The 22,995-nt window shown below is 56.3% G+C and overlaps 1 protein-coding gene across 2 annotated transcripts in view; it reads left to right on the forward strand.

The window, feature by feature from the left end:
• PDE2A (phosphodiesterase 2A) overlaps nucleotides 1-22,995 on the forward strand; it is a 358,875-nt gene that overhangs the window by 274,413 nt on the left and 61,467 nt on the right. For both annotated transcript variants that reach the window (XM_084626204.1, XM_084626205.1), the window contains 3 exons: nucleotides 8,569-8,678; nucleotides 9,427-9,482; nucleotides 15,956-16,015. In XM_084626204.1, coding sequence (XP_084482330.1) covers nucleotides 8,569-8,678; nucleotides 9,427-9,482; nucleotides 15,956-16,015 — 226 coding nt within the window. The remainder of the gene's footprint in view (nucleotides 1-8,568; nucleotides 8,679-9,426; nucleotides 9,483-15,955; nucleotides 16,016-22,995) is intronic.

Consider the following 22,995-nt stretch of genomic DNA (forward strand, 5'->3'; position numbering starts at 1 on the left):
GGAAGTCTGCAGGGGGATCGAAGTGCGATGATAGCCACGTCCGTATGTCTCCAGTCGCTGGAGGGGGGCCCGTCCCACCCCTTGGCACTAGCAGACGGCCTTGAGGGGCGGCCTCTCCCCTGCTATGCAAACAGGGAGGTGCCCCCGGAACGCTCCCGCGGGCCTCCCCTCCCTGCTCACAGCCCAGGGCTGGAAAGGCGGCCATGCACGAAGCCGCTGGGGGGGCCAGAAGGGGCTGGCGACAGCGGCTTGCTGCAGGGAGACGTCCCATGAGCAGCGATGCCGAGATGCCCTCTGGCCAGGTGCCAGCCATCAGCCCACGCGCCAGCATCTGGGCCGTGGGAAGGGGAGGGCTGGCGGAAAGACGGGGGGGTGATCGGGGAGCCGTCCTACCAACACCCACCCAGCACCTCTGCCAATCCACAGCCCACGCCCACCCCGCCGGTCCACACCTCCTCACAGTCCCACTGAGCACAGACGCACTCCCCTGGCCGGACGCACCCAGACAATCTCGTGCCACGCGTGCTGCGGGACGGGTGTCGAGAGAGATGGCCCCAGCTCGTCGTTTTAAAAGGCAAAGGAATGAAATCAAAGCGTGGCTGGGCCCAGACAGAATAAAAGTCTCCCTTTGGCTGCACCAGCTGGGAGTGCTCTCAGCTCAGTGGGGCGACACTTGGGCTTGCAGAGCAGAAGGCCGTGGGTTCTGCACCCAGCTTTCTGTGTAGGGTTACAGGTATGCATGTCTCCAGCCCAGGGGTCTGGTGCAGAGCTCGCTCAGCTGCCGGCAGAATTTGGCTCAGTCATTTAAGAAAACAACCTCATGTAAATTATTATTCTGGTTTTGAAAACTCAGATGGGAACTTACAAAACCCAGGCCCCGCCTTTGATTTTCCAGCCATCTGCGCCCCCCCAGACTCCGCGCCCAGACTCCGCCCCCCCCAGACTCCGCCCTCTTATCCGATTATTGAAATGCATTTGCACCACAACAGTTGGGGGCCGATCTGGGGGATCAGTCTGACGCTTTGGATGGCTGCACGCTTGTCACACACGAGGAGTCGGGACCCAGGCGCTGCCCGGTGCTGCAACTGCCCGGGGGCTTGATTGGCCACGTCGAAAGCTGGAGCTGGCAATTAGGGTGCGATAAACGGCAGCTTGTCAAGCTGATGGGAGGTGTATTATTGTGATAATTGCATTTGTATTTCAGCAGCCCCTAGACCCTGCAGCGGAGAGCAGGGTGCTGGCTGTGCTAGAGGGTCGGTGCGTTGGGAACCCAGGTCTGTAGGGGTTTCCACGCCATCCTTGAGCGTCCACACTGGCTTGTATACCTGGGCTTACAATGGCTGGAGCCGGGTCTCACGGCCATGCTAGCGAGTCCACGCTGCACGGCACAGAGCTTCTGACTCGGGTCTGCAGCTTGAGCTGCGTCCACACTGCAAAATGCCAGGGCTTGGACCCCCGTGCCTGTGGGTCAGAGCCCAAAAAAAGGCAGCCGGTGTGTGGGGTTTTTTTTTTTTAACAAGGGCAAAAACAATGTCTTTTTCTCGGGGCTGGTGGAGCTGTTTTGGCTGAAATTTCCCACCCAGGTTCCGCCTGAGGCAGACCCCTGGCGTGGAACATTTCAGCCCAAGTGGTGTGCGTGTGGCAACGTCAGAAGCAACCAAAACCAGAGACTTTAACAGAACGTGGCAAGTGACCTTAATACCCTTCAGGTGGGTGGAGTAACTCCGCTGATTTCAGTTGGGGTTACTCCGGAGTCACCCCTGTGTCGTGGAGATCACACACGCAATCGCATCCACACCCCAATGGCGCCACCTCCGGGCAGTCCCATGCTCCTGTCCCCACCCAGCTGTGCGCATGGTGCATACGTTCCTCCTATTCTTAGCAGCTTGGGCAGGAGGCTCAGTGGCTCCGTGTCCCAGGGACGTGCAGAGGCCATGATGCAAAAGCCTGTCCAAGGCCCAGACTTGGGTATCATGATGGCTGGTGGGGGGCGGGGGGGAGTTAATCCTGCAGCCATGGTCTGGTGCCAGTCACTTATTCCTGGACAGATGGAGGAAGAGCTGGAGTTTAGGGCCTGGACTGCAGGGAAGGAGAAGGGGCTCAAAGCCAGGTTCCTGCTAGATCCAGACTGCACTGAGCATGGCCCAGCTGGAGATTTCAGTCACTGCTCCAGCCAGAGATGGTGTAAAGCCAGGTGGGTGGACAGGAGCATATTAACCCCTTCCCTGCTGCGCCTCTCCTCCACCAGGTGCTGCGCAGCCATGGGCCCTGCCAGAGGCGCTTTCCACCGGGCGTGGAGCTCAGGGCCAGGTTCTGCGGGGGCAAGCCCGTCCAAACAGAGCTGAGGCTGCTTCCCGGGGGCCCCACGCGGCTGCCAGGGAGCGACACAGCAACCAGACGCTGGAGCTCAGAGGAGCTTAATTTGAGGGCACTGGTGACATTTGCAAATGCCTGTGTCTGCTGCGGTGTGGACGGACTACCCGGAGATGGCACAGCGGGAGTGGAAATGTCAGTGCTGGGATGGAGTCCTGCTGCCGGGCGCTGAGGAGGTGCCTGCCCGTACACCGCTCCCCCAGCCCAGGGAGTGGGAGCCTGGCCCACATGGGGCATGAGGAAGGGGGCTGTCTGCCAGCTGGGGCCAGGGCACTAGAGGCAAATCGGAAGCCCGGACTTGGAGGGACGTTCCAGTCCCTATGTGAACTTCCTGGACTGTCCCCTAGGTCTGACCAGTTCCCCTTCTAGGGGCCAGACTTACACAGTGTGTAGACCCTGCATTTTACACACAATCACACTCCTATACAAAGACCCAGACACACCCGCACCCTCACACGACCCCACAGACAGGCACACAGAGTCACGTACACACAGACAATCACAAGGAGTCCGACCCAGAGGTCTGCATCCATACACAGTCACCTGTGGGGTGTGCCCAGCAGCAGACATGCGTACAAGGGAGACAACCCCTACTTCCCCTCCCCGCTGGCTCTCATCAAGCGCAGCAGAACCAATTCCCAGTTCCTGCTCGGCAGCAAGGATTCCCAGAGCCACCTTCAGAAGGATTTTAAAACAAGCCACTAAAGATACCAACACAGCCCCCACATTCTCCTGTGAGGATGTGACGCAGCAGGGAGGGGGAAATGTTGACCTGGGAATGTGCCCTGAGAGCCTGTCACCTGAGCCAGGAGGGGGAGGTGACACCTCTGCCCAGGAATGTGAAGACAGGCTGCAGGAGGGAGCCTGCTGGGGGGGTTTAGTTTCAGTTTGGTGCTGGATGGAGGAACACAGGGAACCCCAGGGCTGGGGTCTAAGCTCCCTGCTCCCCCAGAAGGACGTGACTGAGGGGTCCTGGGTGTACCCACAAGCTCTGTTTTGGACTGTGTTCCTGTTGTCCAATAAACCTTCTGTTTTACTGGCTGGCTGAGAGTCTCAGTGAATCCCTGGAAGAGGGGTGCAGGGCCTGGACTCCCCCACAGTCCGTGACATCTCCCCAACGGGCTCTTCAAACTATTGCTCAGTGTGACTCACAGGATTCCCCCCCGCCCCCAGCCTTTCCTGAGAAAGACTCAAGAGCAAAGTCTGAAAAACCCCAATTCTCTTTTTGTGGAAAATCCTGAAAAAATTCCTTTAAAAAGCCAATCCCCCCCCCCCCCCAAAAAAAAACCCAACAAACCCCAACAACAAACAAACAAACCCGCCTTTTAAAAGCGCATTTTCAGTTTTGGGAAACCAAATATTTAACTTTTTTTTTTTTTTTTAGTTTTCCGTTTCCGGTTCTTCATGGGGGGTGTGAGATGGCCCCGGTGGCCGAGGAGCCATTTTCCCTGGGCAAACATTTTTGATGAAAAAGTTTCCACCAGTGAAAGGCAGCGGGGCTCTGTGGCCCCTCGCTGGGATCGCAGCACAGCGTATTTTACCCATTTCCGCCCGATGGCTGGCCGGGGGCCTACGTGACACAAGTTGGTGCTACCCCCCTTGGGACCCGGGTGTTCCCACCAGCCAAAGCAGCAGCAAAATGGGAGTTAACTGGAGCTCCTGGTGGCCACTCCCAGCGGAGGTCTGGCCAGTGACTGGGCTCCAGGGACTGAAATACTGAGCTGGTCCCTCCCAGTCGGCGCTGGACAGGCTGGCGGAGGGTGGGTATCAGCCACGCTTGTCCTGGGGCTTCTCCTGCCCAGGAGGGAACCAGAGCACATCCTTCTCCTCCCGGCTGCCAATCCAGCGTCCTTCACCAGTGCAGCAGCTGCCTGCATAGACAGTAGCCGCAGACAGGCATCGGTCAGCGGGGAAAGCCGCGATCTCTGTCTCCGGGCCGGTAAGCACTGGGGGTGATGGATCTCAGGGGCGGCTAATGCAGACAGGCCCATTCAGACATGGATCATGTCATCAGCACTCCTGCAGGTGGACGGTACTGCCGGCGGCCTGTAGCCCTTTAAATAGCACAGCTGTAAGAGCCACCCCTGGGACGCTCAGCTGCTAACTTTCTAGCCCTCCTGGCCTGCAGGGGGCACCCTCCCTCACCACATTCCTCCCAAAGGTGACTCAAGCATGTGCTGCCCCTAGTGGGAAGGATGCATTACTGCGTGCTAAAAGAATTTCCTTGCCCTGCTGGTTCGTACGTATCGTATCAATACCGTGGTTGCCTTTGACCTGGGGCACGCAAGGATCAGAGATGCAGTCTCCTTCGTACAGACAAACTGCAGGCAAAAATGTCCTACAGCCCAGGGGGATTTCAGGTGGGCAGGTCACCCCTTAGACGAGCATATGGGTTTTTCTTTTCTATGGTAAAAGAAATAAATCATTGTAGTTCATTTCATGCCAGAGACTCTATCTTCACAACCAGGAGAGAGAGGTTGTCAGATTCCAGAACAAAGGAGATGCCCATTGCTAGAGGACTGCTGACTACATTTCTCTCTATAAAAAGAAAAGGAGGACTTGTGGCACCTTAGAGACTAACCAATTTATTTGAGCATGAGCTTTCGTGAGCTACAGCTCACTTCATCGGATGCATCACGAAAGCTCATGCTCAAATAAATTGGTTAGTCTCTAAGGTGCCACAAGTACTCCTTTTCTTTTTGCGAATACAGACTAACACGGCTGTTACTCTGAAACCTGACATTTCTCTCTATGTAATTAATGAGGAAATTGCTCCTGGAAACCCCTTGGGGACCAGGGTGTAAATCTGGAACAGGATTTTGACCTAGCACAGACATTCACTCTTGCTCCAGGGATGAGGGTTTGGCCACATGAACATGGTCACATACGCTCCTCCAAACCAGTTTAGATGAGCCGGGCTTTAAAGTGGACAAGACTGGGACAGGCAGGGCACAGACTGAAAATAGCTCATGATCCTGTATTGATGGAGTGGTTCATCCTGGAAGAGCCCGGAGTGCCGCTGTAGAATTGTACTGTACACTGCACTCTGAGCCTGGGCTGTCACTCCGGTTTGAGCCCCAGCCCCTTTTCTGTCCACACACAAATCAGTCTGACTCGGGTCAGCAAGCGCTCTGGACCCTGGTCCTAGGATCCTGCTGCGCGGGTGGGTCAGAGTCTACGGTTCTGTGACCCGCCGAGAGCTGAGGCCAGGCTGCAGGACTTGGATCTGGCTCTCCGACAGCCTGGCGTTTGGGGATTGTAACACGCTGCAGGCCCCGGTGTTACCTCTCTGCCTCAGCACGAGGGAGCTTCGCTGGAGATATGACTGTGGGTCAGCTCCCTGCCATGCCAGCCTGTCTTCCTCCTCAGCAAACTGGTCCAGACTGCGGCACTGGCAGACCAGGCCATGCTAGAGCGTATTCGGGTTGATTCAGTTGTGTGTTAGTATACGTCAAAGTACCGGCGAGCTGTATAATGGTGTATGGGGTGTGTGAACTTCATGAAAACGAATGGGACGTTATTTGTGCTGTTTTCACGTCTCTGTTCCTGTTAGAATGCAATACCGAACATTCACGTTGCGTGTACCCTGTGACTAAACAACCCTTCCAAGACATCTTGGGAAATGCTAATGACAGACTTAAGGACTTTAACAGCAAATGCTGATTTCAAAGCAAGTGGCCATTATGTGTGATGTTGGAGGTCAAAAAATTAAGTGCCTTCCTCACTCCCCGTCAATCGAAGGAAAAGCCCAGTGGGTAGAGAGACGGTCAGCTTGCCTTCTCTCAGAAGAAGATATAAGAATGGATTCAAAGAAAGAGCCTTCCTCTCTGGTCTGTCTGGACTCTTACAAGGAAAGGTACCAGATGCAAAGCAGAGATCCCCAGAGACCATCCGGGTACCCTGAAAAGACTTTGGGGAACTGGCAGTTTATTACATCACTGCCACCATTTGGAATTACAAGCTGTGGCTCACTTGTTTCCCTGCCTTAACCTCTCAATAATTTTCAATCTTTTTTCTTAGCTAATAAATCTTCAGTTAATTTAATTTAGTTAATTTAATAAATCTTTAGTTAATTTACTATAGGTTTATTTTCCTGCTAGTGTTGTCTATGGTGTAAGATCTGGAGTACTGATTGATCTGGGGTAAGTGACTGGTCTCTTGAGGCTGGGAGAAACTTGAGGTGGTGTGATTTTTGTGCATCACAAAGTCCAAAGAGAAAAGGAGTACTTGTGGCACCTTAGCGACTAACCAATTTATTTGAGCATAAGCTTCATCGGATGCATAAGTAATGGCAAAGTTCTTGGTTCAGGCTTGTAGCAGTGACAGAATAAACTGCAGGTTCAAATCAAGTCTCTGGAGTCCATCCACAGCTGGGATGGGTCATCAGTCCTTTCTTCAATGCTTCAGTATTTAGCAAAGTTCCTCTAGAGGTAAGAAGCAGGATTGAAGAAAGGACTGATGACCCATCCCAGCTGTGAATGGACTCCAGAGACTTGATTTGAACCTGCAGTTTATTCTGTCACTGCTACAAGCCTGAACCAAGAACTTTGCCATTACTTATGCATCCGATGAAGTGAGCCGTAGCTCACGAAAGCTTATGCTCAAATAAATTGGTTAGTCTCTAAGGTGCCACAAGTCCTCCTTTTCTTTTTGCGAATACAGACTAACACGGCTGTTACTCTGAAACCTGTCACAAAGTCCAGTTTGTCTGGATGGCCAGATAGACTGAAGAGTGTAAGGTGACGGGCTGTGACTCCATGGTAAGCCTGGTAGAGTGACCCAGGAGTTCACATTTGTTACTGGCTTGGTGAAATCTAATTACAGAACACAGGGCCGGTTAGGGGTGTCTGCCCTGTGTTCTGACAGTCTGCCCTGAGGTTGGCACTCCCGGTCGCGAGCCGCTCCAGACAGCATGACAGAGACGTTACCTGCCTTAACCGCGCCGAGCAGAGACATTCAGGGAACTCCAGCCTGAGCTGCTCAGAGATGTCTCTCTGCAATGCACAGCCTCTGTCATTCTGCGTTCCCAGATGATCTTACATTTGTTGCTCCTTTAGGAGTCACGGCACCGCCATTGATTAATTTAACTGCTGTTTGACAAACACTCTTCTTTCTCAGCAGGAGTGGGGTTATAGTAAAAGTGAAACACGTTTATTAAACAGAAAGTCTCTGGGTTAGGTGATGCCAAGTACAAGGAGTGACAACAGGAAGGGTTACAAGCAAAGAAAAGCCGGCTTCTAAGACTAAAACCCCAATGTAATCAGCTCGAGTTCTTGGTCAGGACGGTTTCCCAGCTTCCAGCGCCGTCTCCAGCATGACTGGCTTTTCCAGCCAGGATCCATCCTTTCTGCCTCAAAATGCTGCTTTATTTGTGTTCCCGCAGGAGAGGGATAATGCAAATGTCTTTTTGCCCACTTATGTGACCCCAAAGTCTCTATATCAAGAGCCAGGAAGGTTTCCTGCTGTTGTTTGCTTCCTGGAGACTTCCTATGGCCCCCTGCCGATTCGTATGTAAATGGAGCTTCCAGTGTTTTGATTCCACACTGCTTAATTTAAGCTGGAGACCTGGGGACAGATCTGCCTGTCCTCCTGTCTCCCTTTGGTTGGTCACAGACTTTAAAGCATAATATCAATGTAGGGTTCATACAGACATTTCACAGTGAGACGGATCACCAGCGTGTCACCAGCTTCCAGAAAAGCCCTCACTCTATCCACTGTGACAGTACAGGAATATTGGATACAATCAGTTGATTCAAGTGCTCGTTGGTTGGGGTTCGGGCCCCCTGCTTTTTCCACTGTCGAAATTCAAATCTGGGTTTGTGGATGAATTCCAGCCCCAAGCAGGGCAAGGTTCAGCCTTGGTGATGCATTTAGCCCTGTCTCTAGTGCTCGTGTCTGAGACTAAACTTGTTAGCCCAATTCCAGCCAGAGAAACAAGTGCCATTGGCCTATGTGGAGTGCCACCCACTCGCCCCGCTCGGCCCTGGTTCCCGGCGGGTCAGGTGCAGGCTCTGAGCACTCTGGCACTGCCAGGGGTGCCAGTCAGAGTGCCTGTCTCCCAGGCCGGGGCAGGCTGTCTCCATCCCATCCCTGGTGGCTAGGGGAGCCTGCGCCTGATTCTCCAGCAGCTCTCCTTGGAGCGCCATCTGTGCCCGGGCTGGCTCAGAGCTGTGTCTTCTGCTCTTGTGCTTCCAGAGATGCCGTCCTCAAGCAGAAGCAGGTGGGATGCAATGGGCTGCCCCAGTCGGAGCTCCAGGGCAAACCGATGGGCAGCCTGGCGGCACCTTTGCCTCCTGATAAGCAAGGTAGGAAGAGGCCGGGGTGGGACAACGTGGGGGTGGAGGTGGGGGAGCAGGAGTCCTCGTGTCTCATCCTCTGCGTTTCTGATGGACTAGTGCTCAGTTACTGCAGTGATACGTGCAGGGCACAGAGAGATCGATCAACAGCTCTGCCGTGGGGTACGAGGGAGAGACAGACCACGAAGCACATGGGATAGGTCAATGGATGGAGAGGAGGGAACGTGGGGTGGATGCGGGGATGGATGGATGGAGAGAGGGGAACATGGGGTGGATGCAGGGATGGATGTGGGATGGATGAGGGGGGCTACATGGGATGGATGGAGGGAGGAAAGGAGGAATAGAGAGGGGGATACATGGGTTGGATGAATAGGTGGAGGGGGGTACATGGGATGGATGAATGGATGGAGAAATGGAGAGCAGGGTACATGGGATGGATGGATAGATAATGGGGTGTATGGGTTGGATGAATGGTGAGCAGGGTATATGGGATGGATGGATGAATGGATGGAGTGGAGGTTACATGGCATGGATGGATGGATGGGTGGATGGATGGATGGATGGATGGATGGATGGATGGATGGATGGAAAGGAGCGTACATGAGGTGGATGGATGGATAGCTACCCATCTGTGGTATCTCACCAGACATCACAAAGTCTGCAAATGCCAGCATGTGCCCCCATCCTGCTTCCCCTATTATCACCCTAGTTTTGCATCTCCTCCGCACTGGGCTGACTTTGCTGTCTTGCTTTGCAGTGTTGATAAACCCGCTGGTGGACAAGGACTCAGGGGAGGTGGTCGCTGTCATCCTGGTAAGTGAATGGGAGCTAGTGTGAAGGGGAGAAAGCTGGAAGGGGGCAGGTCAGAGGAACTGGGCAGCCAAGACATAGCCTGGGTCCAGCCTTTGTATACAGAGGTGTCTGTGCTGAAGGATTGCACAGCCCTTCGAGACAGGTCCCACAACCCCCGACCGGCCCCCCATACGACGCAGGAACCTACGCAGTGGAATGCAGCATCTGCTTAGCCCCACACAGCACCAATACGCTGGCTTCTCTCAGCCCGGCGACCGTGGCCACGCCACATGCTCCCTGGGCTTTAGCTCAGGCGGAAAGGGAGGGTGTTTTGCTGCCCCGGGCCCTGGGCCTGTCCATGCAGGGGACTGACAGGCACTTCTCCTTGTGGCTGTCAGCTGCAGAAAGGGCTTGGATCTGATCGGTGCATGGGATGTGCCCACCGCGGGGCCCTGGGGGTGGCAGGGCAAGGGCAGCCTCCATACATGGGTGCCCAGGATTGCCCCCCTGCCACAGCTGTGTCCTCACATGGGTGCCACCGGCTGAGGGGCAGATCTCACAAGTCTGGCCATACAAAGCGTTGATTCCTGAGGGGTACATGGGGTGGATGGCTGCTCCCGGCTTCCCACCCATCTCTGGGCTGCCCGGAGCATCCTTCATGGCTGCCGCTGCTCCCCGTTAACTTTAGCAGTGACCAGCCCGGGGCGGCCCGGTGGAAACCCAGGCCTAGTGGACTCGGGAACGGAAGCTCGCTGGCTCCCTCTATAGGTGAAGGCGGAGAACTGAGGGCGCCTTGCTCCCAGGCCCCCAGCGGCATGTGCTGCTCCCTGGCTCCCCCTGCGGGCGAAGGGGTAGAACTGCGGAGGGGGCCAGGCATTTTTCTTCTGTGAAATGGAACCCCGGGGCCACACCGGTGCCTGGCCGTGACCGGAGAGATCAGCTCCCTGCTGGGTTAGGAACAGTCAGCGTGAATGCACTGCCCCTTGCTGAGATGAGTCAAGGTAAAGCTAAGCCCATCAGCTATCGCTGGACCCCCGTCCTCAGCAGGGAGCACTCAGCATGGGCCCCTACCTGCTCCACTCCCCACGGGGCCACGGAGCCAGGTACTGGCTAATGCCCGTGTCTCCGCTGCCCCCTCGGGGGGTGCACCGGGCACTAAACTGCAGCTGGAAATGGGAGGTGAGTGTATTTGGAACAGAGGGCCGGGGTTCGATTCCTGCTTATGTCTGTGGAGTCCCGCCTGGCCGCAGGGCCGTTCTGGATCGGAAGCCGCTCCATTCGCCGTGAACTGCTCCCGTACAGTCAGCATGCACAGTGTAGCGCAGGGAGCTGTGGGCTGGCTGGCTGGTAGAGGGAGCACGGCAACCGGCGGCTCCTGGGGTGATAGCAATTAGCCATGTGCCAGGCAGGCTGTTGCGATGGGCCCGGCGGGGGCCGGGAGCCTGGCAGGAGCGAGCTCTTCTGAACGCTTGCGTTGAAGTGGATTCCTCCCAGTCAGAGGCGCAGGGGAAGGGAGCAGCGAGATGAAATGCAAGGTTAACAAAGAGCCCTGTCTGCCTCTCGGGACATACCTCCTGGGCCTGGCCCTGGAAAGGCTCTGACGCCATTGGGGAGCACGGCTTCTGCTAATCAGCCCAAGGAGCAGGGAGAGAGGATGGTTTAAATGGATTAAGGAGGAAGACGAGCAGCAAGAGATTGTCTCCAGTGCTTATTAAAAAGGAATTAAGATGATTAATGAGCACTGACCTTTCACAAACTCACACGTTGGCCCCATCGCTGGGGAGCACTCCCAGCCCTGGCAGGAGAGCCCCACCGCTGTTCACGTACACGTGTGTTCACGTACGTGCCGGGGGCTCGCACAGATGTGACGTGTTCACTCTCTCTCCCTCCGTGCACATAGCAGATGTGCGAGGCGGGCCCACTCCCAGCGATGGTAGGCTCCCGCGGGTTTTTCACAGGCCCGAGGCAAACACGTGGGCCCACCTATGTGACGTACGCATATGCCCTTTCCCACACACGATCCAGGCTGTTCAGTTCAGGGGGACTTTGCTGGCATGACACGCAAGACAAGCGTCGCCAGAGTGTCGAAAAGAGACAAATGGCTGAGACAGGCTGGAGAGGGCCTACCTGGGGGCTGATCCCAGTTCGCAGAGTCCGTTCCTGGGATGATGGTCGGGCACAGGCGAGTTTTAAGACAGAGTTCTATAGATTTCAGACCAGCATTATACGACAGGGCTGCCTGCAGTAGCAGGGGACCTGGGAGGTCCTGGGCCGCCCTATGCCCATTGCACAAAGCCATCTCTGCATGGCACACTTGCGCCCTTTCGCATATGTAAATCCCTTCCCCTCTGTCCATCTTCAGCCCCCTTCTCCCTCCTTCCTGTCCCCACCTCCCAAGTGGCAGAGTTCAGATCTAGCCCCAAAGAGGCTGCAGGTGCAGCTCCACGGGGCTCCATCCAATTTCGGCTCCCAGGGGCAGGTCCTGGGTCATGTCCCTGGTCTGTCCAGCTCCATTCACCCCACGGGCACTATGGAAATACAGTCACTGCACTCGGCGGCCTGCCCTGGGCTAAAAGAGCTGAGCCAGTTTCACTCAGCTGATCTGATGTAAAACCCTAATGGAGACACACTTAAAAGGCTGTCTAAGGGCTTCATGCTGGTGCCCAGCCCTGCAACAGGGACACAGACGCCAATGAGTCTTCAGCTCTTCTTCCACCTCGGAGTCAGAGCTCGGCCTGGGATATTTGGTCAGTGGCTTTCCCCCACTGTGTCCAGCACCCTTCCGGAGACTCCAGGGGAGGGAAGCTCCGTGGGAAGATCTGCCAATCCGACGACTCTCACGCTGCGTCTCCTCTCGAACAGCTCTCGCTCTAATTCACTCATGCCACTCCCAGTGGCAGCAAGCCCCCCCTGAGAGCAGGTGATTCCGTTAGCTAATGACTGATTTAGGAGAGCAAAGAGCCCATTCACTCGCTGGTGTTGCCTGATTTCTCGGAGCCGAGCGGGGAAGCGAAGCCCTCACTGCTTCCCATGGAAAGCGCCTGGCACCCGTTCAGCTCCTTGGAACAACGAAGTGTAAGGAGCCTCTCTGTGCCGTTCTTGGATGCCGTTTTGGCCCAACTTGTCGATGTTGTCAGCCTCCAAGCAGTTGCTAAGAGCAAAGCACTAATTAATTAGAGACCGTAACGAGCTAGGAGTGACACACACACCAATCTGAAAGAGTGGGACAGGGGATTGGAATCGAGAAGCAAAGAAAATACCCACAGCCTCTCTGTGTGTGACCCCGTCTGTCTGCCACGCACATGCCTACGTTCTGTCACACACACGTGCGTGGCAGACAGACGGTGGTACACAGACAGACATACACAGGGGTACCTGTTCTAACGCACACGTGCAGCAACACACCGGGGTACCTGTTCCAATACGCACAGCTTGGCCCACAGATGGGTTCCAGCTGCAAAGGGAGCACTGACCCCCAAATCCCTCTGAGTCTGGGGACTTGAGAGCTGAGGACTGCAGCTGGCTGCCCCGGGCACGCTGCAGGGCAGGCAGGAGTGGAAGCTATCTCCTCTCTGTCTCTCTGGCAGTGCACCTGGCATCTCTTTTCAGGTGTGCCGGTGATCGTCATTTCCCGGGTACCTAGGGTGAGTGATGTGCGGCGAAGTGGGGCAGCTGGTGGGTGGCTGAGAGCCGCTGCTGTGAATTGGAGGAAGAGAGCTCATGAACCCGAGCGATTCTTCCCGGGAGCCAGGGAATACGTGATCACAAGAGACACATGGTGCAAAACTGTTGACGCACACACTGCACTCTTGTGATCTTGCCACGCACACAAACACACCCACACATCCATGCTCCGCCACCCGTCATGTATTGGGGTGAATTTACGTCTTGGCCCGGCTGCAGCGGCCGGCACGGGGAGCTCTGAGCCGGTAGGCAAACCCCCTTTCTAGGTCAGAGCAGGATCCTGGCCCTGAGGTGCTGGAGCCAAGCAGCGCCTCGCTGACTGTCGCCCAGCGGGGCTCTCCGTTTGTTTTTCTGGCCTTGGGGGCAAGGGAATCTGAGTTGCTTTGGAAAGGTTTTTGCTGATCAGTTAGTCCCCAAGTGCTGCCTTTCTCCAGCGCCATTTCCCCACAGATCCCAAGTGCTCTCCGAACACTGGTGAGTTAGCGGCAGGGAGGCGTTATGAGACCCAGCGTCTAGGCCCATCCTGGTGCCTTTGCGTAACGCAGGTGCCTCCAGCAGCCCACCTGCGCCCGAGGGTGGAGTCCATTGAATAACACCGGGGTCCGACCACACCACCACCCGCAGCCTTTCCCGCAGGGCAGGGGTGGGTCCTGAGCGGGTGCGAATCGACCTCACCACAAGAGCTCTCACCCAAGGGGACCCGCTCTTCCGTAATGGGCGGCCACATGGAGACTGGCTTCAGCTCTCCTGCATGGCGAGGGGGCTGCTCTGAATAGGTCCCAGCCAGCTCTTGCACGACCCAGTCGCTGCTACAGCGAGGCCAGGCACATACCTCCTGTCCCCTGCTCTGCCCCAAGGGCAGACTTAACCCTTTTGCCTCCACTGGGCAGTAATGCAAACTACAGGAGGGAAACTGAGGCACGCATAGGCATCATAAAAATGTTACAGAAATTACCACTTCATCTGCAGGCTCCAGCTGCTGATCCAGAGCCCATTGGGATCAAAGGAAAGCGACCCCTTTGGGTCAAGCTCCAGGACTGCTTTTGCCCAAGGAAGTGTTGCTCTCTTGTTGTGCAGCTGCTCTGCTGGCTGTCGCCCCCTAGGGATTGGAAATAGGAGCTGGAAATGGCAGGCGGAGCGGTTCAAGCTCACCCCCTGGCTGCGCCATCCGCTGTCCTAATCCAGCACAGTCTGGACAAGCCAGCGTGGACGGAGAGCTAGTCTCGGCCCAGCTGCCTGGCTGGGCGAAGTGACACTTCCGGCCGTGGCTGATGAAGCCTGAGCCCATCTGCACTGCTGCTGGCGTTGCTGGACGTCTGAAGTCAGCGCAGTGAGACCAGCTATTACAGAGCTACGGGCCGGGGCCTGCGGCCAGTGGTGCCGGCTTTGCAGCTGCAAACTCCATGGATTTCCTTGGAGTTCCTCCCGATTCCCACCTGTGTGAGTGAGAGTCAAACAAGGCCCTGGGGTTGATTGAGACAGCCTGGGTGTCAATATAGCCGTTGGTTCCCAGAGAAAAACCCTTCTTCAGAGCGACTGCAATGTGGCACTGGGCTGAGAGTCAGGCTTGCTAAATTCAGGACTCCTGGATGCCATTCCCCGCTCTGTCACTGACGCCCGGAGAGACTGAGGGCAGCCGCTTCCCTGCTCCCTGCCTCAGTTTCCCCAACTGTCGGGTGAGGATAGAAACACTGACCTACCTCCTGGGCCGGTTGGGAGGCTTAACGCATTGGTGTCCATAAAGGCCTTTGAGACCTGTGTGCAGAAGGAGCTGGGAAGGCGCAAGCTAGCCTTGTCAGTGCTGTTATCAATGCTCATTAATGACCCACCTTAAAGGACCGGCCTGGAGGTGGCTTTTTAATTTGCTCGGTGTAGTCTGGCTGACAGCAGCCTGGCTGGCTGGACCGTTCCCAGTCTGACGGCCGCTAGCTGTGGGCAAATGCCGTAAGTACAGTTGGTTTGAGCAGCCAGCGCTTATCCAGGTGGCTGCAGGCTACTAGCTGGAGGCTAGAGATGGCCCCATGGTTCAGGGGTGTTTGGAAGTGGGCTCACGGCTCTCCGGAGAACAGGGTGATGTCTCCGGTGCTCCCTGCTCTCCCGTGGCCCGCCGGCAGCAGGGCCGAGCTAGAGGCACAGGTGAGTTATCTGGTGTCCCTGCTGGACCTGCGGCACGGGGATGCTAAGGGTGTGAGAGAGGCCGAGGGCAGCCCGCAGAGCAGGGCTCTGGCGGGAGAGTCGGCTGCGCTCTGGGCGGGATGGTGCTCTGGGAAAGGGCCAGCTGGTTGGTTGGTGCGCGCCAGGGCGCTCCTGGGACATCAGCCAGGCTGCTCCGCTTTACGCCCGCTGAGACTCTGGCCCTGGGATTGCCGTGGCCTGGGGCAAAGCCCTGGCTCCTTGGAAGTGCCTGGCAAAAGGCATGTTGATTTCGCCAGGGCTTCACGGGAGGCCCGTTGTCTCTGCCCCTGCTTGCCCCGCGGCCCACCCTGAGTTCCCAGAGCCCACTCCCCCGGCCAGGAGGCAGCTGATGGGCGCACTGTGCCTGCCAGCAGGGGACGCAGCTCTGCACATCCATTTCTGTGGCTTTCTTGTTGCCTGTTTGTTTGCCCCGTGCAGGTATTCCCTGACGGCTGCGTGGCACGGGACTGGCAGAGCTAGGTTGCCACAGGCCTCAGCAGATCGGGGGGCGGAAGGAGGACTGGAAAGACGGGGGGCTGCTGGTCAGCCGTGAGAACCATCCCCAGCGCTGGGGGCGGGGAGACCGGGGTTGGCGGGGGTGCCCGGGCCCTCACTGTCTTGCCTTGCCCCACCAGGTGCACTGTGGGCGGCTGAGCGAGTCGGACGAGCAGAACCTGCGGGCGCTGGAGAAGCATGTGAGTAACGCCGGGGCTCCCTGGCCTGCGCCTCCCCCAGCACCTGGCGGTGCCCCCGCTGGATGGGGCTACAAGCCATCTCTGTCAGCCAGGGTGCCCAGGAGCTCAGTCACACTCCTGCCCAGGGCCCCCGCTGCCCAGCTCCCTGGGGCAGCCTGCCTCAGCGTCAGCCAAAGGGGACTCCTATGTTGGCGCTCAGTCCTTACCCTAGGTGCCAGAGGGGGAATGGCCTGGCGGCTTGCCCTGGGGGAGGCTGTAGGGGGTGATGGCAGGTTGGGGGATAAAGAGACTCAGTGACCCTTCCCCCATAGTGTGCAGGGGAACTGTGTGTGTGAACGCGCGTGCAGGGGATCCGTGTGTGTGTGTGCGGGGGATTGTGTGTGTGCTTCTACAGGGGATCTGTGTGTGTGCGCGTGTGTGACGAAGCGGGACTGTTCTTAACGGTTCCTCTGAATCGTGTGGGGGTGCCTCAGTTTCCCCTGTGCAGTTCTTAAGTATCTAGGTGGTGGGGTAAGGGGGTATGATCATTGCAGAGTCCTAGAGGGCAGGTGTGTGCAGGGGTCTGGACACAGAGAATGGCCGACACCCTGTTTCCTGGCAACTGATGGCCTGGGCCCTTCCCCCCTGCAAGGTGAGAGCTAAAGGGTTGGAAAACAAAGGAATCAGGTGACCTCCTGGCCTGGGAAAGGGACAAAGCCCAGAGGAGTGGGGGCTGGAGGGAGTTTCAGTTTGGGGCTGGCTGGGACATGGAGTGAAGGGCAGACATGGTTGTCTGGCTCACTGCCCCCCAAAATGGACCCAGCTGAGGGGTCCTGTTCTCTGCACCTGCAAGCTCTATTTCAGACCATGTTCCTGTCGTCTAATAAACCTCTGTTTTACTGGCTGGCTGAGAGTCCTGTCTGACTGCGAAGTTGGGGGGCAGGACCCTCTGGCTTCCCCAGGAGCCCCACCTGGGTGGACTGGCTGTGGGAAGCGCACGGAGGGGCAGAGGATGCTGAATGCTCCGAGGTCAGACCCAGGAAGGTGGAAGCCGTGTGAGCTGTGTGTCCTGCAGACAGGCTGCTCACAGACAGGAGACTTCCCCAGAGTCCTGCCTGGCTTCATGGGGAGCAGTTCCAGAGCATCGCCCAGGGACTCCGTGACAGCATGCGGGTGTGTGCAGGGGATCTCTGTGTGTGTGCACATCTGCCGGGGATCTGTGTGCGTGTGCAGGGGATCTGTGTGTGTCTTTGTGTGGGCGCAGGGGATCTGTGTGTGTGTGTTGGAGATCTCCACATGTGTGTAGGGGAGGTGTGTTCTGGGTGTGCAAGGGATTTCTATGAGCAGGTGTGCGAAGGGGATCTGCATTGGTGGGAGCGGGGACCTGCTGGGGTAGGATCGGTGCATACACACATTAGCTGGTGTCTGTCTGCAGGAGGGGGCCTCCCTTTCCATTTGCTACCCCTGGGTTAGAAGGCCTCCCTTTGCTGTGACCAGAATGAGTGTCATCCGTGGTGGGAATGAGAAATAGCCAAGCCATGGCGGCGTGCCGCTGGGGTTGGCCTGGAAATTTCACCCGCTAGACGGCTTGGCAGGGAGCTCTTGGCTCCTTCCTCTGCCTGATAGTGGTGCTGCCCCCTGCTGGTCACAGCAGCAAAGCCAGGTCCAGAGTGAGCATGATTGGCCCCCCCCCATTCTGAACCATTTGTCAGTGATGGAGAACCCCCATGACGACTTACCAAGGGGCGCGGTGGACTCTCCATCCCTGGCCATGTTTAAATCAAGACGGGATGATTCTCTAGGTCTGCTCTGGGAATTATTGGGAGCGGTTCTCTGGCCTGTCTTAGGCAAAATCCCACAGGTCCCTTCGGGCTCTGGAATCTAGGAGCCCTGGGGGCGTCCAGCTCCCTGGCTCAGCACCCATCTCCGCGGTGAAGGCTTGACTCGGAGTTTGCTCCTGTGGCTCTCCCAGGCGCTAGCGTGGCAGGCGGACGAGGCCTGGCTGCGTCTCACAGAGCCCTGTTCCCCAGCCGCACTGCCAGCCACCCCAACCTGTCGGGGTTCGCCTCACGCCAGGAAAGGGACCCCGCTGCCCGGGACATATGAATTGACATGCAAAGGGGAAGCCTGGAGCCGCAGGGTTTTCTGAGTCACTGAGTGGACCAGACAGACGGCAGCTGGGGAATGGCCAGGAGCCAGTTATTGCGCCCACCTGCTGACGTCACAGTGACGAGACGGGCCTGATCCAAAACGCGCTGACGTCAGTGGGACCTTTGCCCCTGATTTTGTTAGGCTAATACTATCCTGCTGCACTAGCCCAGACGGGCTCTGCCGAGTGAGTCTCCAACCCTACCTGGCCTCTGCCGAAACTTCCCTGTAGCATGGCTCACCGCTGGGAAGGGAGGGGACGCTGCCTCGGGAATAGAAAAGGGGAGCCACTAGAAGCTCCTACGTGGTTTCACCACTTCAGTGCAGAACGAGGAGCAACGCCTGCCCTGGGATGGATAAGCTGCAAGTTTGTCGAGGGCTTTAGAACCCGCAGGACAGAAGGTCCCGTGTATATGGAAGATATATTCTTTATAACAGTCTCTTGCCCTTCTCTACGCCCTCCTAGCACTTCAGCGGCATCGGGTCAGCTGCGATCGGGTCAGCTCGTGCTAGGTTTTGCACAGACAGAGTGAGAGATGGGCCCTGCCCCATGCAGCTTGCAGCTTAAAACACACACGGGCACCAAAGAGTGAGAGGAAGGAGACATTAGTGTCCCCGAAAGCACAGAGAGATGAAGGGCCGGGGATTTTTAAAGCCTCCCTTCTGCTGACCAGGCCGGTTTTTGATCTTTTCCCCAATTATTTCTGACGAAACCTGAAAACCAAAACAATTTTTGTTTTCCTGCCCCCTTCCCCTCTATTGTCAGTGTCAAAAGGGACAAAGGGGAAGGAAGTGGGGGGGGACGACCGGAAAATGGGCTGAGAACAAACAACGGTGAAATTAACATGGTCACACACGTTCTGGAATAAAGGACAAAGGGCTCTTTTTGGAGCCTGCAGAGCTAAACTGATGGTGAAGTTTTATGAAGAAAGCTGGAGCCCTTTGCAGCCGGCTTGGCTGCGGGCAGTGACTGCCCTCCAGCCGGGTGGCACGGGCATGGGCACTGGGAGTGGCATGGGCTGAGCTCGGCCCCTGCGCAGTTCCTAGTGGCCGCGGTGGGTGGCGACACGGCGTGTAGGGAGACACCAGGTTTCTCCAGCCTTCTTTCTGACGGAGGTTTCCCCACGATCGAGGAGCCGGGGCCGAGCACCAGAGAAAAGCCTGCTCTCGGCAAGACTTCCCCAGAGTGGGACTCTGAACGCCGCACATCACCAGCTGTTTGCCCGCCGTGCCGCGGCCAGCTCTCGGGCTAGTGGGAGAAAAGCAGCTCCATTCGTTCAGGAGCCAAAGCCCCAGCCAATCCCCGGGGAACCAGGATAATAGGAAAATCAATACGGTCTTGTCCGGGCAATTAAAGCCGCTGAGTGAGTGCTGGAGAGACCCGGCAAGATTCAATACACACCGTGTGCAGCGCAGGACTGAACAGAGCTAGCCGGAACGGGGAGTTTGGCTAGATCTGGTGTCTCTGTGCACTGCTGCCCTCTGCTGCATCGACAGGGAACTGCTCCGTTACATGTCATCTGAGCCCTCCCCTCAATCTTTAATGCACTCTCCTCGGGGGCAGGGCAGTGAGCCGCTTTGTACAGAGGGGGAACTGAGGCACAGGGAGGCTAAGTGACTTGCCCAAGGTCCCACAGCGTGTCCATATCAGAGCAAGGAATAGAACCCACATTTCCTCCTCTGTTGGGCAAATCTCTGGGCCCCTGCTCCCCCTCTGCTAGAATGGGAATAATGAGCCTGCCTTTGTCTGTTTAGCTCGTGAGCTCTCCCGGGCAGGGCCTGTGCTGTATCAAGCTAGCTGCTGACAGCGCCCCAGTGTGTGTCTGTCTGCTGTTTTCTGCACCATCGGTTGGCTGAGAAGAGAAACTCAAAGGGCCGGTGCCTGTTTCTTCACTGGGCTCCTTTTTCCCAGCCGGCAAATTCCTCTGCAGTTCTGAGTACCCAGCTGCACCGTGAGAGTAGCTGTTCAGGGCCAGTCAGCGTTTCTTACCAGCTGATTCTTCTCCCCCAATCTTGCTCAATTCACCAGCCATCTCCAGCTTGTTTCCACGCTTATTACCATGATGCAAATTCCACCTCCACCGTTCCTCATGCCTAACCCAGGAGATCCCCTGCACCCCTGGGCACAACGGAGGCCTAACTCCTGTAACTATGTGCTTCCTATTGTAACTTCTTCCTACCCTCCACACTGCCGCATTGCCACAGCCAATCTTCAAGCATCTCCCTCCTGGTACTGACTTCCCGCAAGATGCGACTCCATACGGTGCGGCTCGCTGAGCCCTGGAGGATCATTTTAATCCTCGACTCAGTGTTGTTGCTGAGCATCGCAGGTCCTATTCCCGTGTACGGATGCCTCACAAGGCCACCGACCTCTGTGTAGCCGCCTCACCTGAGTCAAGAGCAACCTGTGAATTTGCCACTTGCTCAGAGGAAACGACCAGGGGTCAGACCGTCAGGGAGAAGACCAGTTCCAAGGATCCTGAACGACTCCTCATGATAAAACGCCTCGCCTTGGAGAAAACCAGAGAAACCGCCCAACGGGTAGAAAGCGCCACCCACAGGGCTATGTCACCGTATGAGGCACCAGCTGTCTCCCAGCCTGTGGAGGCGAATGCAGTCCGACACAAGACTGCAACCTGCAAAGCTCCTAAGTCCATAGGTGCCGACTCTATGGGTGCCCTGAGGCTGGAGCACCCATGGAAAAGAACCAGCGGGGGCTCAGCACCCACCGGCAGCCTGGCTGATCAGCTCTCCCCCTCCCACCCAGCGCCTGCTGCAGATCAGCTGTTCGGTGGCATGCCGGAGACGCTGGAGGCAGGGGAAGGAGTGAGGGTGAGGCGCACTCCAGGAAGGGGGCAGAAGGGGGCAGGAAGAGGTGGGGTAGGGTTGGGGCCTTTGGGGAAGTGGGGGAGTGGGGGCGGGGCCTGGGGCGGAGCAGGGGTTGAGCACCCCCGGGGGAAACGAGGAAGCCGGCGGCGATGCCTAAGTCTATCTCCTCGGTGCCTTTACCCTCCCACACACCACATTGCTACCCGTGCTACAGATGCGGTGGCCCTGGTGACAAGGCCGACGTTTAAATGTGCCCTGCCAAGAAATCAGTGCACAACCCAAAAGGACCCTTTGCTGAAGTCTGCAAGTCTGCCATCCATGTTGTTTCTGGAGTTCTCACAGATGAGGATGGTGGCAAACTGCATCCCCACAGGGACGGGCGATCACCCCCACCACTGCCAAAGGTGAGTCGAGGGCCAGGAGGCAGGAACGTTAGCGGATCCTGGTTCGCCCGCCTTGCACTATAATTGCCAACCAGTTCTACACCGTGCTACAGTCGAACCTCAGACTTATGGACACCTCAGGAACAGTGTCCCTTGTTCCTGGCTGGAGGAGTGTGTGTGGGGGGGGTAAAAACAGCGTGTCCCACTCCAGGCCGGGGTATGGGGGAGGTGTGAAAGCGGTGCAGACCCCAGCCCTGCTCCTGCTCTGCTGACTCCGGCTGCCTTGAGCTGACAGGCCCAGTGTCTTGCTGTAAGTGGCTGCTGTGGGGGTGGGGTGAGGACAGGCAGCCCAGATGGGCCTACCTTTAAGATGCAATACAGCATGGTGCAGCATGCTGCTGCCTGATTGATTACTTCCAGTTCCACTTGGTCTCCAGTTGACCAGTCAGTCCCATAACTCTGGTGTTCATATCTTTGAAGTTCTGCTGTATTTGCCAGCTCCCAACCTCAGTTGCAGCCTCCTGACATCTATCCCGGAGGATATGGTGGATCTCCCCTCCTCATCAATGGCTAGTTTACAGCTGCTCTCGCGTGCAAAGGCTGTAATGTCCAAGGGAAAAGCTAAGAAGTCCAAAAGGGAATTTCTATTTTAGGAGGGAATCATCAAAAGGATCTTCAGAGGATACGAGATCCCAGTAGCACAGGATCTGTCCTGCAAACTGAGGGTAGGCCACTACCAGGAATCATCTCTGGCTTTCCAGTAGTTTTCACCGATACCACAGGTGTTGCAAAATAGTTCCAAGCACGAGATCCAGCCAAAAAACAGTATGCTCCCTGTGCAACATAAAGTGCTAAACGTACCAATTGCACTGAGACAACCATTCCAGGAGCAGATTCTGAAACCATGCGGAGCAGGTATCATTGATTCGTCAGAACGGGTTTCTTTCTCCTGTCATTCCCGCCAGGAAGCCTCGTGGTGCTGTCTGCATGTGTGTGGACTTGAGAGAGCTAAACTCCAGCATTGTCGTGGATTGTCATGCTCTACCCAACATCAGTGGAACGCCGCTCACCTTGAAGGAGGCATGAGTCTTTATGACCCTTGATTTGTCACTCCATGACGTTTGTTCCAATTACAGCCGATGCCATTTGGGTTAGCCTCTGCCGCGATTGTATTCCAGAGAATGACGCATGGCATTTTTGGAGAGAGAAGGGATGGTACTTACTTCCTAGATGACATTGAAAGATGAATCTGAATATGTCATCCTAAAAGGGGTTATAAAAAAACTTCAAAGACATGGACTTACCATCAGCAAGAAGAAATGTCAATTCCGTGCTGACTCAGTGACGTATATAGGACATACACTCTCTCGGAACAGCATACAAACAAAACCAAACTCGGTGAAAGCCATTCGTGATGCACCAGAGCCTAAAAACAAGGACAAACGTTGGTCCTTCTCGGGATTGTGCGACTACTATTCAAAGTTTGTACTATACAACAATTTGCTGTGAAAGTAGTTCCTTTGCGCCATCTCCTGGAAAAGGATGTGAAGTTTGAATGGGATGAAGAGTGCAAGAGCAACTTTAGCAAGATAAATCATGCAATTTCCAGCAGTCTGGCTCTTAGAAGCAAACGATTGTCAC

The sequence above is a fragment of the Lepidochelys olivacea genome (genome assembly GCF_965140295.1).
Source record: "Lepidochelys olivacea isolate rLepOli2 genome assembly, chromosome: 1".
Classification (NCBI taxonomy): Eukaryota; Metazoa; Chordata; order Testudines; family Cheloniidae; genus Lepidochelys; species Lepidochelys olivacea.